General features: G+C 41.1%; 2 protein-coding genes and 1 pseudogene across 4 annotated transcripts in view; 2 read left to right on the top strand and 1 right to left on the bottom strand.

Moving 5' to 3' along the window:
- The window catches only part of LOC145470538 (uncharacterized), a 70,446-nt gene extending 67,402 nt beyond the window's left edge, over nucleotides 1–3,044 (top strand). For all 3 annotated transcript variants that reach the window (XM_081454345.1, XM_081454344.1, XM_081454346.1), the window contains 2 exons: nucleotides 78–190; nucleotides 594–3,044. In XM_081454345.1, coding sequence (XP_081310471.1) covers nucleotides 78–190; nucleotides 594–831 — 351 coding nt within the window. In that variant the 3' untranslated portion in view covers nucleotides 832–3,044. The remainder of the gene's footprint in view (nucleotides 1–77; nucleotides 191–593) is intronic.
- Nucleotides 2,804–5,188, top strand: LOC145470516 (octopamine receptor beta-2R-like; annotated as a pseudogene).
- Nucleotides 3,729–4,589, bottom strand: LOC145470583 (uncharacterized). Its single transcript, XM_081454395.1, has 2 exons — nucleotides 4,042–4,589; nucleotides 3,729–3,947 (listed from the first exon to the last, which is right to left on the bottom strand). The coding sequence occupies exons 1-2, from the start codon at nucleotides 4,310–4,312 to the stop codon at nucleotides 3,781–3,783; spliced, it is 438 nt and encodes a 145-aa protein (XP_081310521.1). The 5' UTR covers nucleotides 4,313–4,589; the 3' UTR covers nucleotides 3,729–3,780.
- Nucleotides 5,189–13,609: the final 8,421 nt, after the last annotated feature.

The raw sequence follows: 13,609 nt of genomic DNA, 5'->3' as shown, positions 1-13,609 counted from the left end.
CAGGCAACGTTTTGTATCTTTAGCCTTAGTTATCGTTTTATAGTTTATAACACGTTGTTGCGTTTTTATCTTGCCAGGGAGATCAACTGTTTCCTTCTTGGGAATCGATTTTCACCTCACGATACGCATTTAACCCTGACATCCCAATCTATTCGTTCAATGGATCAAATGTTATCACCGATTCAGCTTGGTAAGTTATTTTTAGGTCAGCTCAACCTCTGGCGTAGACGGACCATTAAGGGGATGGGTGGGTAGTTTCAAAAAAAATTCCTGCACAACGAAAACTGCTGTAAAAATCGTGCAACGGAGTCATGGGAAGAAAATCGAGCTAGTGCTTGTGCTGTATTTAATTTCAAAAAAATTCTTGCACAAGCTATTGCCCACCTAAAAAAATCATGCAAAACCTAAAGGTGAGAAAAAATTTCATGCCCCAGAATCCCCACCCTCTCAAAAAATAATGGCTGGCCCTAAGTGTCGCGGTGTTTGGTTTCTTTGCCATTTCCTAGATCACTGAGTTTTCAGCCAATAAGACTTGTTAAATTAACAATAGAACGTAGTACACACATTGCTTTAGCTCTTGTAATGTTCCACAGGCCTTTCAAACACATCTGGCACGGATCGCGTGAAAATGGCAACAAGTACCCCACTAACTGCCGTAGCTGGTTGAGTAGTAGTTCAAAGGACTTCAGCACGGCCTCGGCCTTGAATGGCCGTGAGCCTGCCTTGGCCGAGCGGGAGTTTCCATGCAGTAGCAACCTAATTGTTTTATGCGTGCAGATTAATCCTGTCAGAAGACGACGATTCAGATCTAGCCACAAGTTTGTTCACTAAACCCAGTGTTACTTGTCCTGTATGCCATTCCATGATAACAACAAGCTGTCTCCAAGCCGGCCATAGCCTCGGCCACTGTGCTTTCAGCAACGTATTGTTTTCCGAAGAACGTTAGGAGCTCGACTGGTGGGATTTTGTTTGCATGAAAAGAAGAACGTTATTTTAAGCTGTGCGATTCGACGATTGTTATATTTATACTATTAATTTAACGTACACGCTTAAGATATGTGCACTTTCTAAGCGTTAGAATATTTTTGTTAGCTGTTAAAGTTGCTAAACATCGGTTTAGGCAAGATGTGTTTAAATTTTGAAATGTAAAAATACCAGACACATTTGAATTTTCTAATGCTTATTTTCAAAGCTAACTTGCTCTCAGTCAAGTCTTGCAAAACAAAACAAGTAAGAGTGAAAATTTTACATTTATCTGGAAACTAATTATTATGTCACATTGAGCAGCGACTTCAATGCTTCTAATATTCATTTTTTAACAACAACCATATTTGAAAAATACTCCATCATCTCTATCCTTTCGCGCCTTCTTATTTGCCATCAATTTGTATAATCAAATGATTTCAAGTGCAATTTGGAATAAATAAGCACAAGTAAATTTCTTTTTGACTAAACTCGCTGGGAGTGCACTTCGTAATATTTGAAAAATTTACAAGTACTTATTTATTCCAAATTGCACGAGAAAATACTATTTGATTTCTTGTTAGTAATATGACATGCAATGTAATTTAAACTTTCTGCTCTCAATTTCAACTTTTTACACACAATTTCAACTTTTTACACTCAATTTCAACTTTCTGCTCTGTTTGGCTAGGATTATTTGACATGCCCTCAGCCAATCAGCATGTTGAAAATATCACATGTATATTATTATTTGCAGAATAAGGAACTGCAAATTCTAAAACATTTCAACGAATTTCGTCATTTGCTTGATGTGCCAAATATGGAAGTTGATAAAGCTGAATATTCTGGAGCTAAATTACAATTACGTGAGGCAGCTATTTGTCTCAACTCTGATATAAATTATTGACAAATATTTTTAAGTGACTCTATATCCTCGAGTTTAGGAGAGAAATCACCTCCTAGTATATTAGGATATTCTGTAAATTATTTTTATTCGTATTAGACTTATTATTCTAGCTCCGGTATTTTAAAATTATATCTAAGAAAGGTTAACACGATTATATTAATTATGTTGGTAAGGGAGCCATGTCATGGATGGCACATTCTAATCTTTTCAGGTTTATCGTTCGTAATCCGTCTCAATCCTCTCAGATCTTAACCATCCTTGCTCCTTTTTTGGTTTACTGACCCTTTTAATGTCTTTCCACCGTCATAAATGATTATTTTCAGGTTTTCCCTTTGAAAACAATTCTGTATTTCTTAATGAAAATAGGCTTAGTCCGATAACGTAAATGGGGCATTTAACTGTCTCTATCAGTCAATCACGAGTTTGACCTTCAAAACTCAAACCCTCCAAGCTTTATCGTACAATTTACTTCTAAAAAACCCCTCACTCCTCAGAGTGCCAGAGAAAGTTAATGACTGAAAAAAAAGTCTAAATTTCAATTTGCATAATACAATTGTGAAAACGAGAATTGTGAACACTACATATGTTCAATACAGCTTTCATTTGAATGGTCACACACTAGAGTGTTATCCACAGTCCTGAACGTTAGAACCATCGTGTACAGCGTAATAAAAGTACACATGAAAGTGCTACTCAGTAGCTTTCATTTGAATGGTCACACACTATAAGGTTTCATCTACAGACTTTGAAGTTAGCTTTCATCTGAACATCGTTCGGCTCTGGGAGTGGAAGGAGTTTGGTTAAATGTATCCAATTAATAAGTCAGTTGCCATTTTATAGTTATTATTATTTTGTTATTTTATAATAAGATTATCCAACAAGAATAGAAAGCTAAAAAACTAATCGGATAGCTTTTAATATCTCGTTTATAAGATGCGTAAAGTAAGATAAAGTTCCCCTACAATTTTTTTTTTTTATGAAAGGAAATATTATTTTTCACGAAGCCACTATTATTTTCATTTCCAGTGTTTTAGAGCAGGTGGCTGGTGGCATTAATTCACTAGATATTAATTTATTATTTGTAACTAAGAAAATTCATTTATATTTTAATTTTCACGGCAAGAAAGAATTACGAAACCTTTTACTACGTAAGTGATTTCGCACTGTCTGTTCCGATCATCCGGAACAAGAAAACGAAAAGATATCGAAGAAAACAACATTAAGAAAAATAAATACTGCATCTGACATATGTCAATCAAATAACGTTATATGGATTGCTTTTCATTTTAACAGCCAACCAGCTGTAAGTAAGTGAACTGCTTTGAAAGTGAAATATGTTCAAATAAAAAGGCTTTGTGTCACGATTGTGTTCTCGATTATTAAATCAGCAACTCAAAGAGGCATTTTCAGGGAATTGTTGGGAACGCAATGGTGATTTATCTGATCGCTACAAAACGACGTCTTCGCACACAAGTCAATGTTTTTATCGTATCGCTGGCCGTTGCGGACCTTGCTTCAGTTTGAGCTACTTTCCGGCGTTTTTCACCTGCGAATTTTACCTGGCCTGTGACAGACAGCTGCGAAAGATCTTCGCAGCTTACTTCGAATACACCTCGTTGACGAACCTGTGCGTCCTGATCGCCGACCGTTACGTTGCCATAGTGATGCCCTTTCAAGTATGTATCGTTCATGACGTCAAGATGCGTGGTTACCATGGCGATTCTCAGTTGGCTGCTTCCAGCGGTCTTTTACTTTCTAGTGGCGATAACATTAAAAGAGCTGGCTTCCGGAGACACCATTCGCGTTAATCACTGTCCGCCATGTTGGATGCAACGTCACCATTTTTCGCATGAAAGCGAGGCCACGCGTGTTGAAACATCATGGTTGAGTCAGCGAGTACTTTGATTTCCTCAGAGTTTTGGTACTGCAATCTGGTGGACATACCGACAGTAATATTTACCTGTGACAGTGACAGTGTATATTGGCTCGGGGAAGTCTACAACAACAGGAGAGGATGACAGTTCGGGTTGGACCTCCATAGAACTTTCCTCACCAGAAGCTTGGCCGAAAGTTGATGCTATGGATTAAAATGAAAAACATAAAAAATACTTCTGATTATTTTACGATTTTAACCAAGGAATGTTTAAAGAGATACCGACAACAATATTTACCTGTCACAGTGACAGGGGACGATGGCACGCTTATATCAAACAATCGCACTCGTGCACGCGGTGGTTCTCGCTTTGTCGGAGATTTTCTTTTCCTGGGTGATCTTGTCGAGCAAAAAATACTCGGAACTGCCTGCTTCTCCAGAACACGCTTCCCTATTAAAGTTGTCTTAAAATCCGCTTCCTTAAAGTGTACAGAACATACTCTTGTGCTGTTTGTTATCTGTACCAGATCATAATAATTAATGTAAATGCATGTGCGCGACAATGACATCGATAACCTAACCAACTTACCTGGACACTTTTGCCCACGTCTCGCCGTATTTTGACAACCCACTGCTTTCGAATGGCTTCATCACTGGGAAATTGGTGAAAGGTATGATTTGGAATATTTTTAGCGCGATTATTTTTACATTGCGGCACGCAACAGTGATCTCCGTTGGGCATGATTGCAGATGGTCGCCTTGTCTCCTCGGTCGCCGGAAGTTGACTTTACACGCGTGGCCTCGCATTGGTGTCAAAAGTACATGACGTCAATCCAAGATGACTGCTGTGCGATAAAGGCGAATGACAACTTTCAGAATACTATCCGTATCTGTGTTTCAGCTCATACCTTGCATTTCGCTGCTACTTGCGACAACACAGATGTTTTACATCGCGTACAAGCACTCGAGAAAAATGACAATTCTTGTTTCACAGTTACAATTTTACCATCCATTACCCCATCGGAAGCAAAAAGACGCCTTCGAAATCTGCTCTGCAAGGCTCGTCGGACTCGTCGTGTTTGTACTGGTAGCCTGCTACACAACAGATACTTATTTCGACCTCTGTACTAATTTTAGTGCCTTTCACAAGTCTATCGACACCAACTATGTTATTTGTCCTCTTTACATTACGAACTCCGCCTTTGATCCGCTTTCGTATGCGTTGCTTAAACACGACATCAAGAAAGAAGTCAAGAGACTATTTTTTCGAAATAGAAAACTAGATCGAGGCAAGCAAAATGGTATCGCAACGGTTACGAAGGTTTTTCTTTAAAAACTGACTGAATCTTTCATTTTCTTTCTGATTGGAATTCTATAATTAACGATTAGATTAGTAATTAGTAATTCTTGGACGCTTTATAATAATAATAATAATAATAATAATAATAATAACTTTATCACCGTGTCAGTTACAACTAGCAGTGGAGAATCCCCACTGCTAATAGGGGACACCTAACTAGAACTATCTAAAGTACTATACAGAAAAGTCCTATAAGATATTGGAGACGGTGCAATAATTACCTGGAGTGGGGGGGGGGGCGGGGGGTGGGCTGGGAAATGGGTGAAATATGCTCCAAAACTAAGTCATACCCCCCTCTCATTAGGCAAAAATTACTTTCAACCTCCACTCGCATAATGATAATATTAAGGCTAGCCCCCCCCCCCGCCCCCCCCCCCTTTGAGAAAAATCTCCTACCATATATAATAGAGGCATTCCTTTCCTAAATACTCTTTTTCTTTGGCCATCGTAGCTTAATAAGAAATAACATGGGTACAAAGCAAAATTGTTACCAAACAACTGAAGACCTGTAATAATAAGTTTAATGGCTGCATTAATCTTAGGGTTATTTTCCAAAGCGCTTATTGCATTAAGTCTTCATTTCCCTACAAAGATAGGATCAACCGTTCCCAACTGTCAAAAGTTGTGTATAAGGCTAGTTGTTGGGACTGCCAGGATTTCTACATTGGAAAAAACAAAACGTAGATTGCGTGACAGAAAAACTGAACATTTTAAATCGATCACGATTAGCTGTCATGCTTCTGCTATTGCAGACCACGTCACGTTGACTGGTCACAACTTCAAATGGGACCACTTTGATATATTAGCAAAAAGTCGAACAGATACACATTGCAAGATAAAAGAGACTCTGCTAATAAGGGAAATAAAACCCGCCCTAAATGATAATGTAAGCAGCGAAAAGCTTTATCTTTATTAGTTTGCATTGTTTATATGCAAATTTTTCTCAGCTTCTGTTATTGTTATTGTTAATTAGTTACTTATTTTAAATTGAAATTTAGGTGTTACTTCTATTCCTAACGATCACTTCTGAAGATGTATGTTGAAACATACGAAACGTCAAGTAAATGAACTTTGTTTTTTAACATGCGTTTTATTGCCATGTTTATCACCGCAGTTTGCGTGTCATTCCTTTCCTACTGCATGACAGATAGGAAAACGGCAGTTCATAGAGTTGATTAAGTTATCAGTTTTATTCCATTGTCATTATTTATATTTGAACACTAATTACTCTTCACTACTTTTCCAGTTTGCAAAAAGGAATGAAAAAGTAATGCCCCCCCCCCCGTATGCATTAAATTTTACATCCAACCCCCCTCTCTCTTGTTGTAATTTTTCCCTATGCCCCCACCCCGCTATCCCATGGGAAGAGCCCCATACAAAAAGGACGGGGGTTCTCGTGGGAAGTTTTGAACACGGGATCTCTAACGAGTACCAAGAGCCTGGTTTGTGGGCGTGGCTTGAATATTTTATCGCCCCTAAGAGGCACCAATTGTAAAAAAAAAACACATTAACTGACACTTTCATGATTTATTTTTTTTAAATTAGCGGTAAATACGATTGCATCGATTACCTTCTACTCGTAGAGTTGATTGTCAAATATCTCCTGTCATATTTGTTTCAGCTCAATACCCTAAAAGGTAGCTCAAAAACTCCCGCTCAGTTTTTAGGAGTTTAATTTTGCGGATCGGCGATTTTTTGTATTTTACGGGAACTAATTTTTGCGAATGAGAAAGACTGGTTTTTTCTTGCTGGGTATTAATTTTGGCGGTTTATTTGAATTACAACATTCAGTGAAATGCAAAACACAGTACCTAACAGTGTCACTAAGCACTTAATGACTGAGCCCAAGGCAAACAGTGAGTTTTGTTTTCCCGAGACCCTCAATGTCACCTTCCAACTCAAAAATAGAAGAAAAAGAAGAAGAAGAAGAAGAAATCGTTAGCTTTAGACCGGCTAACTGAGAAATTTGCCGTGGTTTCAAGGAGCAAGACCTGATCACGTGCGAGTCGAAAGTTCAACTTGTTGTTTCCCTAGAGAGTTTAATAGTGAGTTTTGTTCGCCCTAGGGAGTTAGTGAGGTTTGACCCACGACACGTGACACGTTTTCTTCCAATCGGAAAACGTATTTGAGTTGGGAGGTTTTTTTGTGTTTGAAGCGAATGAGCAGCCCCCCAGTAGGGTGAGTGCAATGGCTCTCAGAACTAACATTAACTCCCCCAAAAAGGCTGAGGAGTACAATGCCTTAGAGGGGGTTCGCTAAAAACGGAGGGGCGCCAAGCCGCCAACTTCGCCGAGGGATTGAACTTCGCCTCCACAAATTAAGACAAAAAAAAACCTCAAAAAGTGCCGAGGCACACATAACAGAAACAAGGGAACCAGCGCAGTAGACCAATTAAGGACACCAAGCGCTAGGAACCCACACAACGGAAACAAAAACAGACTACAAAAGGAAAAGCAACACGGGGAAACTGACACATCGGCCAAGTTCTCCAAGAGGCCAAGCGAACATAAAACAGAAAGACAAAGTTCGTTGAACAGACGCGTACCAGCAGTGTGGGTGGTGGTTTTGCGCAGCACGTGGACGACGGGGGGGTAGGGGTCTGCACAGAATCGACAACAGAGCCATTGGCAGAGAAAGAGGGTGGAACGGGGTAAGCCGGAGGTACCGGAGTAGTAGAAGAAGCAGAAAAAGGCTGGGATCGGGATCGGGAGGGAGGGGACGATGACTCAGGTGGAGTAACAATAAGCCGATAACTCGGATTCCTGGAGGAGACTAGCTTTATCCCTAGAGTGGCTGATAGTTCCCTTTTGAAGATCCTTTTCTGTAAACGTTTTACTAGCCACACCTGTGGTGTACGAAGGGCAGTTTCAAGGTTTTTTTTCTAATGTCATCGTTTTCTTTCTGAACGAAGGGGACGTTTAATTTTCTTTAAAAATAAATGGCATCAACAAGATTCTACATGTGATTTTCGTATGTATAATTTTGCCAGTGTGGTATTTTTTTTGTGGGGGGGGGGGGGGGCACTTTTTATTGCGGATCTTGGGAAAAATCGCAAAGAGATCTCAAAAATTCCGGGTTAGAACCCGCAAAAATTTTGTGTTACACCACTGGCATCCCAAACTTATGATTAATTCGAGGGACGAATCGATCAAATACTTTAAAATGATTTATTTACGCGCGTAACCACCTAAAGTGCGCGGCGTTGTGTTACACTTAAGTCCGTTTTAAGCTGCTCCAAACTTAAAAAAAAAAAAAAACAATGAAATGGCCACAGGCGGCCATGTACTTTGCTCCGCTCAAGGCTTGCCGAGAACTGTGCGCTCCCTTCCCCTGGTCAGGGTCAATTTGTTAGCCCGGCATTCCGCTCGGGCTTCGAATGTGTCTATGGGCCGGCAGCATGATCGCTCAGTCCGGGTGGCTAGCTTTCTTCGATTCAGAGCTTTGTAGCGTGCGCTGTGGAGATGAATTTGGCTTGGAATTTAACTGAAAGGGAGCGTTTAACCCTGTACTATGATTCTGCGGACGAATTGGGGCGGCTGGCAGGATTTCAGTGGTTTTTTTTCGCTTCGAGCGGGGGTCAGTCTAGAATCGAGTGTGTAGCCTTTACTCTTTCTTAGCAGAGTAAAACCGAAAAGCGATAACTCGCTTAAAAGGCTTCGGATCGAGCTGAGAAGCGAGATGACAATAGAATAGACAACAAGGCATTGAGGTAAGCCATTTCTATTGCAAAAATATCAAAATTTCAGCCATAATGTCAATTACCGTTTTTCCCAATACAAACTTAATAAATTCAAACCATTGTAACACAACACCACCATATGCTGCAGGGCGAGGGAAAAATTGGCATGTACTAAAACCCGAAACAACGAAACGAAACCACCGAAACCCCCGAAACGAGCGAAACGAAACCACCGAAACCACCGAAACGAAACCACCGAAACGAGTTAAATATTAAGTAAATAAATGAAAAAGTTAAAAAAAAAAAAACAGCCTTGATCTCTGGCACGTTACTATGGCAGCCTGATCTCGTACCCAGATCCACATGAGTTACATCGTTACATCTCAAACCTGAAAGATGGATGAGCGCAAGGGTGTCGACGACCACCACGAAGACATCGAGAAAAAGGTGAGTATTTTTCACATTTTGAGTGGCATTCTAGCTAAAACAAGAAATGTAATTTCAGAGAAAGGTTTTCTGGTCGTATCGTGGATTCTTAGGCGGTGGCGAATCGACAACGGCGAGCCCAGGATGTACGGAAACACAATCTCAAGAATATCCGTGAAGAGCTGAGCGCCTAATAAGAAATTACTTTGAGAACTGCAGGAGTCACGAAGGCCTGACGTTAATATGATTAAAGCCTGTCAAGTCGCCCTCGTTTTTCTTTAGAGATATATATTAGAGAAAGTCCTGGTTCGCACGAAGAATGCTCAAAGTCATTCTCGAAAAGACCATTCGATCCGCCACCGTCTAAGAATCCATGCACGATACGACCAGAAAACCATTCTTTGAAATTAGATTTCTTGTTTTAGCTAGAAAATACCTACCTTTTCCTCGACGTCTTCCTGCTCGACACGCTTGCGCTCATCCACCTTTCAGGTTTGTGATGTCACGATGTCACACATGTGGCTTAAGAGCAGGATCTGGGTACGAGATCCGGCTGCCATAGGAACGTGCTAGAGATCAAGGCTGTTTTTTTAACTTTTTAATTTATTTACTTACTATTTTACTCGTTGCGGTCGTTTCGCTTGTTTCGGTGGTTTTGTTTCGTTGTTTCGGGTTTTAGTACATGCCCGAAAAATTAACACCCGGGCGGAGTGTGGGGTATTCAGCGGACAGACTTTTATATGAAAATACGTTGTTTAAAGGACATTTCACATGCACATACGTAACAAGACATACTTTTCCAGCGTAAAATGTAAATATGGCGGACAAAGAGGACGAAGAATATCTCCGTCTGCATTTGCATGATTATAGAAAGGAAAATGGCTATGTCTTTGGTTTTTTCGAGGGTGTTCTTAAAGAATTTCTCGAAGAACATATGTCATCGAATTCAAGGTGCTTTGTTCTGTCAGAGCGCCATAGTAAGGAAGATAATCATAAGCGCTATTCCTCAACAGGTACAGTACGCATGTATTTCATGATATTATATAAAAAAAACACAATCGAGACGCTATTAAGAGGCCACCTTCCGGGATTTGTGAGTAGCCGCTTAATAGAGGTTGGTTGCTTCATAGCGGTTCGTCAGGAATTAGCACGAAACTTAGTAGAATGTGTACTTTGGATATCTTTTTTGTTTTTTACCCACAGGCTAATTTCTTAGTGAACTCACTTAACATGTACTTTAACGTTTTTATCAGTCGCCACTCATTTCGGACTAGCTCTTATCTGTCAGTGCCTTGTCCAAAACATATTAACAAAACCTAACTACGCCTGATAAGTTTTGTGTGGCCGCTTAGAAAGGCTTAAGACAAAAGAAAACCCTGATCGGGACGACCAAAAAGGTGGTCGCGGCCACCTAATACCTTAATAGAAGTGGCCGGTTAATTGGGGATTTATTTGCAGTTTTTACTGACAATAACTGCAGGAGTTTGATAAATGGCCGTTAGACAAGATGTGGCATCTCGCTGTTTCTGCTATAAAAGTAGCCTGCAGTCGCCTTTCATGGGGTCATGGGTCGAGTGACCTTAGGAGAAAATGAACGACTATATTTTTAGACCTATCCTTCACACAAGAAAACATTTTCTAATTAATGGAAGCACTCCAGTTTTAAACTTATTCATGTGATATCTATTATTTGCAATAGCGCCGCCGGTAAGGGAAGACAAGAGGTGAAATGTACCCATCTATTTTGGGGGTTGCCCATTTCGGATTCTTGCATCACAGACGTGGCATTGCTTGCATGGACCCCTTAAAGTAAGTGACGAGTATGATTATTCATAATGTGCTCACATACGTCGTCTCTCTGATCAGAATCTCGAGTTCTTTGCTTATTTCAAAGTAAGAAGTCGGCTCTGTCTTTTTCTTCGATAGGATGCGCGGGGTGGTTGGAAACCCGAGGAACCAGGGGAACATGATTACAACATGAAGAAACGATTAACGATACAGGGAAGCAGAAAACTAGAATGCCCTGCTCAGATTCAAGTCCGTGACGTAATGGTATTCGAAGACTATGGAGTAGATGCGACGAGTTGTGACACTGAGAACAGCTTGCGATCGGCAAAGAAAAAGGTGGCAAAGAACGGCTGAAAATAGATTTACAGGATTGAGTACAAGGGAAAACAACTGTACGTCATTACATTCGTATACCTCTTTCTTCTCTCCACAAAGGGCATCCCATTGGTGAGACCGTTGGTGTAAATCAAAATATAGATAAGCGAATTATCGAAAACATCTTCGAGCTAGTAAGCAAGGGCGTGACCAACATCGGCGAAGTAAAGCGCAGCATCGCAGATTCCGTCGAAAAAGAGCTTTTTCGTGGGGTTCCCGTGGATAAGCGGCCACGCTTAAGTAATCGGAGATATCATCCTACCAAAAGAGATCTTCGGAACCACGTTTCGCGAGCCATAGCTGCCCAAAAGTACTCCAAAGATGACCAAGAGTCTTCGGGGAGAAAAATTGAGGAGTGGCAAGAAAACTCACCATCAAGCAGGTTCTTCTTCAGGCCCCATCATGCCAAGCAAACCGAAGAGGCCCAGGACAAGAAGGCAGAGGAAGACCAGCCGCAGCAAAAATTTCTGTTTATTCACCAGGAAGAGTGGCAACAGCGTCTGTCACAAAGATATGGTTCAGAGCTGGTTTTCATGGATGCCACGTACAAAACGACAAAGTATGCTATTCCCTTGTTCTTCGCATGCGTAAGAACAAATGTCGATTACAAGGTGGTTGCCGAATTCATGACGCAGTATGAAGATCAGCAGTCGATCAGCGAGGCGTTGTCTATTTTAAAATCATGGAATCCCCTTTGGCAGCCCATATACTTCATGGTTGACTTCTCCACCGTCGAAATAGGCGCCATTGAAGAGCAGTTTCCTGGAGCAACTGCCTACATTTGTGATTTTCACAGGTTGCAGGCATGGCAGCGATGGGTGAGGAAGAGTAAAATCGGTCTTAATTCCCTGGAGCAGGAGGAGCTGCTGGCTCACTTGAAGCGTGTTATGAACGCGACCACTCGCAAATACTACGATTCTGCAGTAGCTCCCCTGAAGAACCTGCCTTTGTATAAAGAAAAATCAAACGTGCAAACGTACGTCGACAACGTGTGGCTTTCGTGTTCTTTCCATTGGGCAAAATGCACGAGAAAGCGGCAAGTACTCAACGTCGTCGATACTAACAATGGAACGGAGGCCCAGAATAAGACTTTGAAGTATGAGTACCTACCGTTCTCGTTGGATAAGTCCGTATATGGAATCTCTGTGATGTTAGTTGAGAGGTACGTCCCTGACTGTCACCAAAGGTACCTAGAGCGTAATCTGCAGCTGAGCAGCGCATACAGGAGATTCAACTCGACAATGCCATCATACCTGCATAATCGGCCGCCACATTTCATCAAGCATTGTCTTAAAGCAAAGTTCAGCTCTGGTGACTTGAGGGAATGCGATGTTGAATGTGTCGACATGGTAAAGGGTGTTTTCTCTGTACGTAGCTCATTGCAGCACAACCGGCGCTTTCACGAGGTCAAATTAAGTGAGCCTAACTGCACGTGTGAGCAGTGGGAAAAATTTCACTCTCCATGCAAGCACTTCTTTGGCGTCTTCAATTTTTTCGCTGATGAATGGGACTTTGAGAGTCTTCCGTCACATTACCGTAACAGTGTTTTCATTACACTGGACACTGGCCATCTGGAACTGGAAGTAGCATCAAAGCTCGATGAAGCTGTATCTAACAATGACAATGTTGATAAGGTAGAGGGAGGCCGCCAAGATCCAATCACAGTCGACGAAGATGAAGAACTACATGATGAAGAGGTACATGCCGAACATGGTGAAGAAGACCCCAAAATGGATGTTGCGAAGGAAAAGGAGGATGAAAAAGAGATTATGCTGAAAGGGGCACTCAAGGAGAAAGCCAAATGCATATCCGATCTGACTTATCTCGTTGAAAATGTTAGTGTCCTTCAAACAGCCCTTGATTCTTTGAAGAATGTGGTCACAACCATGGATACTGCTTGCATAAAACAAGAAGGGCTCCCAATTCGTCAAAGCCCACGAAAGCGAAAGCTGAAACTAAAAAACGTGGAATACCACAAAGTTTTCCATTCCAAGTTACCTCTTCGCAGACGATTGAAACGGGCAACAGGATTAAAGTCAAGCAAAGCTCCCCAGAGCGCAGTTAGTTTTGACTTTACTGAAGATGATGACTTTGAGCCACCAGTGAAGCGTCACAAATTAGCAGCGGTTCATGTCTCCACGGTAAGTATCTAGCCAATGCAATCGAACCGTGCAATAAAGTAAATTGAGCGGACATGATCCCGTAAAGCCGCAAAAAGTAATATAAATAGTGCTAACC

The sequence above is a fragment of the Orbicella franksi genome, chromosome 15 (genome assembly GCF_964199315.1).
Source record: "Orbicella franksi chromosome 15, jaOrbFran1.1, whole genome shotgun sequence".
NCBI classification, from domain to species: domain Eukaryota; kingdom Metazoa; phylum Cnidaria; class Anthozoa; order Scleractinia; family Merulinidae; genus Orbicella; species Orbicella franksi.
The sequence above is the reverse complement of the archived record's forward strand: the minus strand, read 5'-3'. Positions and strand labels throughout refer to the sequence as shown.

Excerpts from the sequence above, each read along its gene's own strand:
- LOC145470583 (XM_081454395.1), bottom strand. The coding sequence starts at position 4,312 with ATGTCATTGTCGCGCACATGCATTTACATTAATTATTATGATCTGGTA. Across the intron at positions 3,948-4,041 it reads GTCCCCTGTCACTGTGACAG|CATCAACTTTCGGCCAAGCT; the intron begins GTAAATATTGTT and ends TTTAATCCATAG.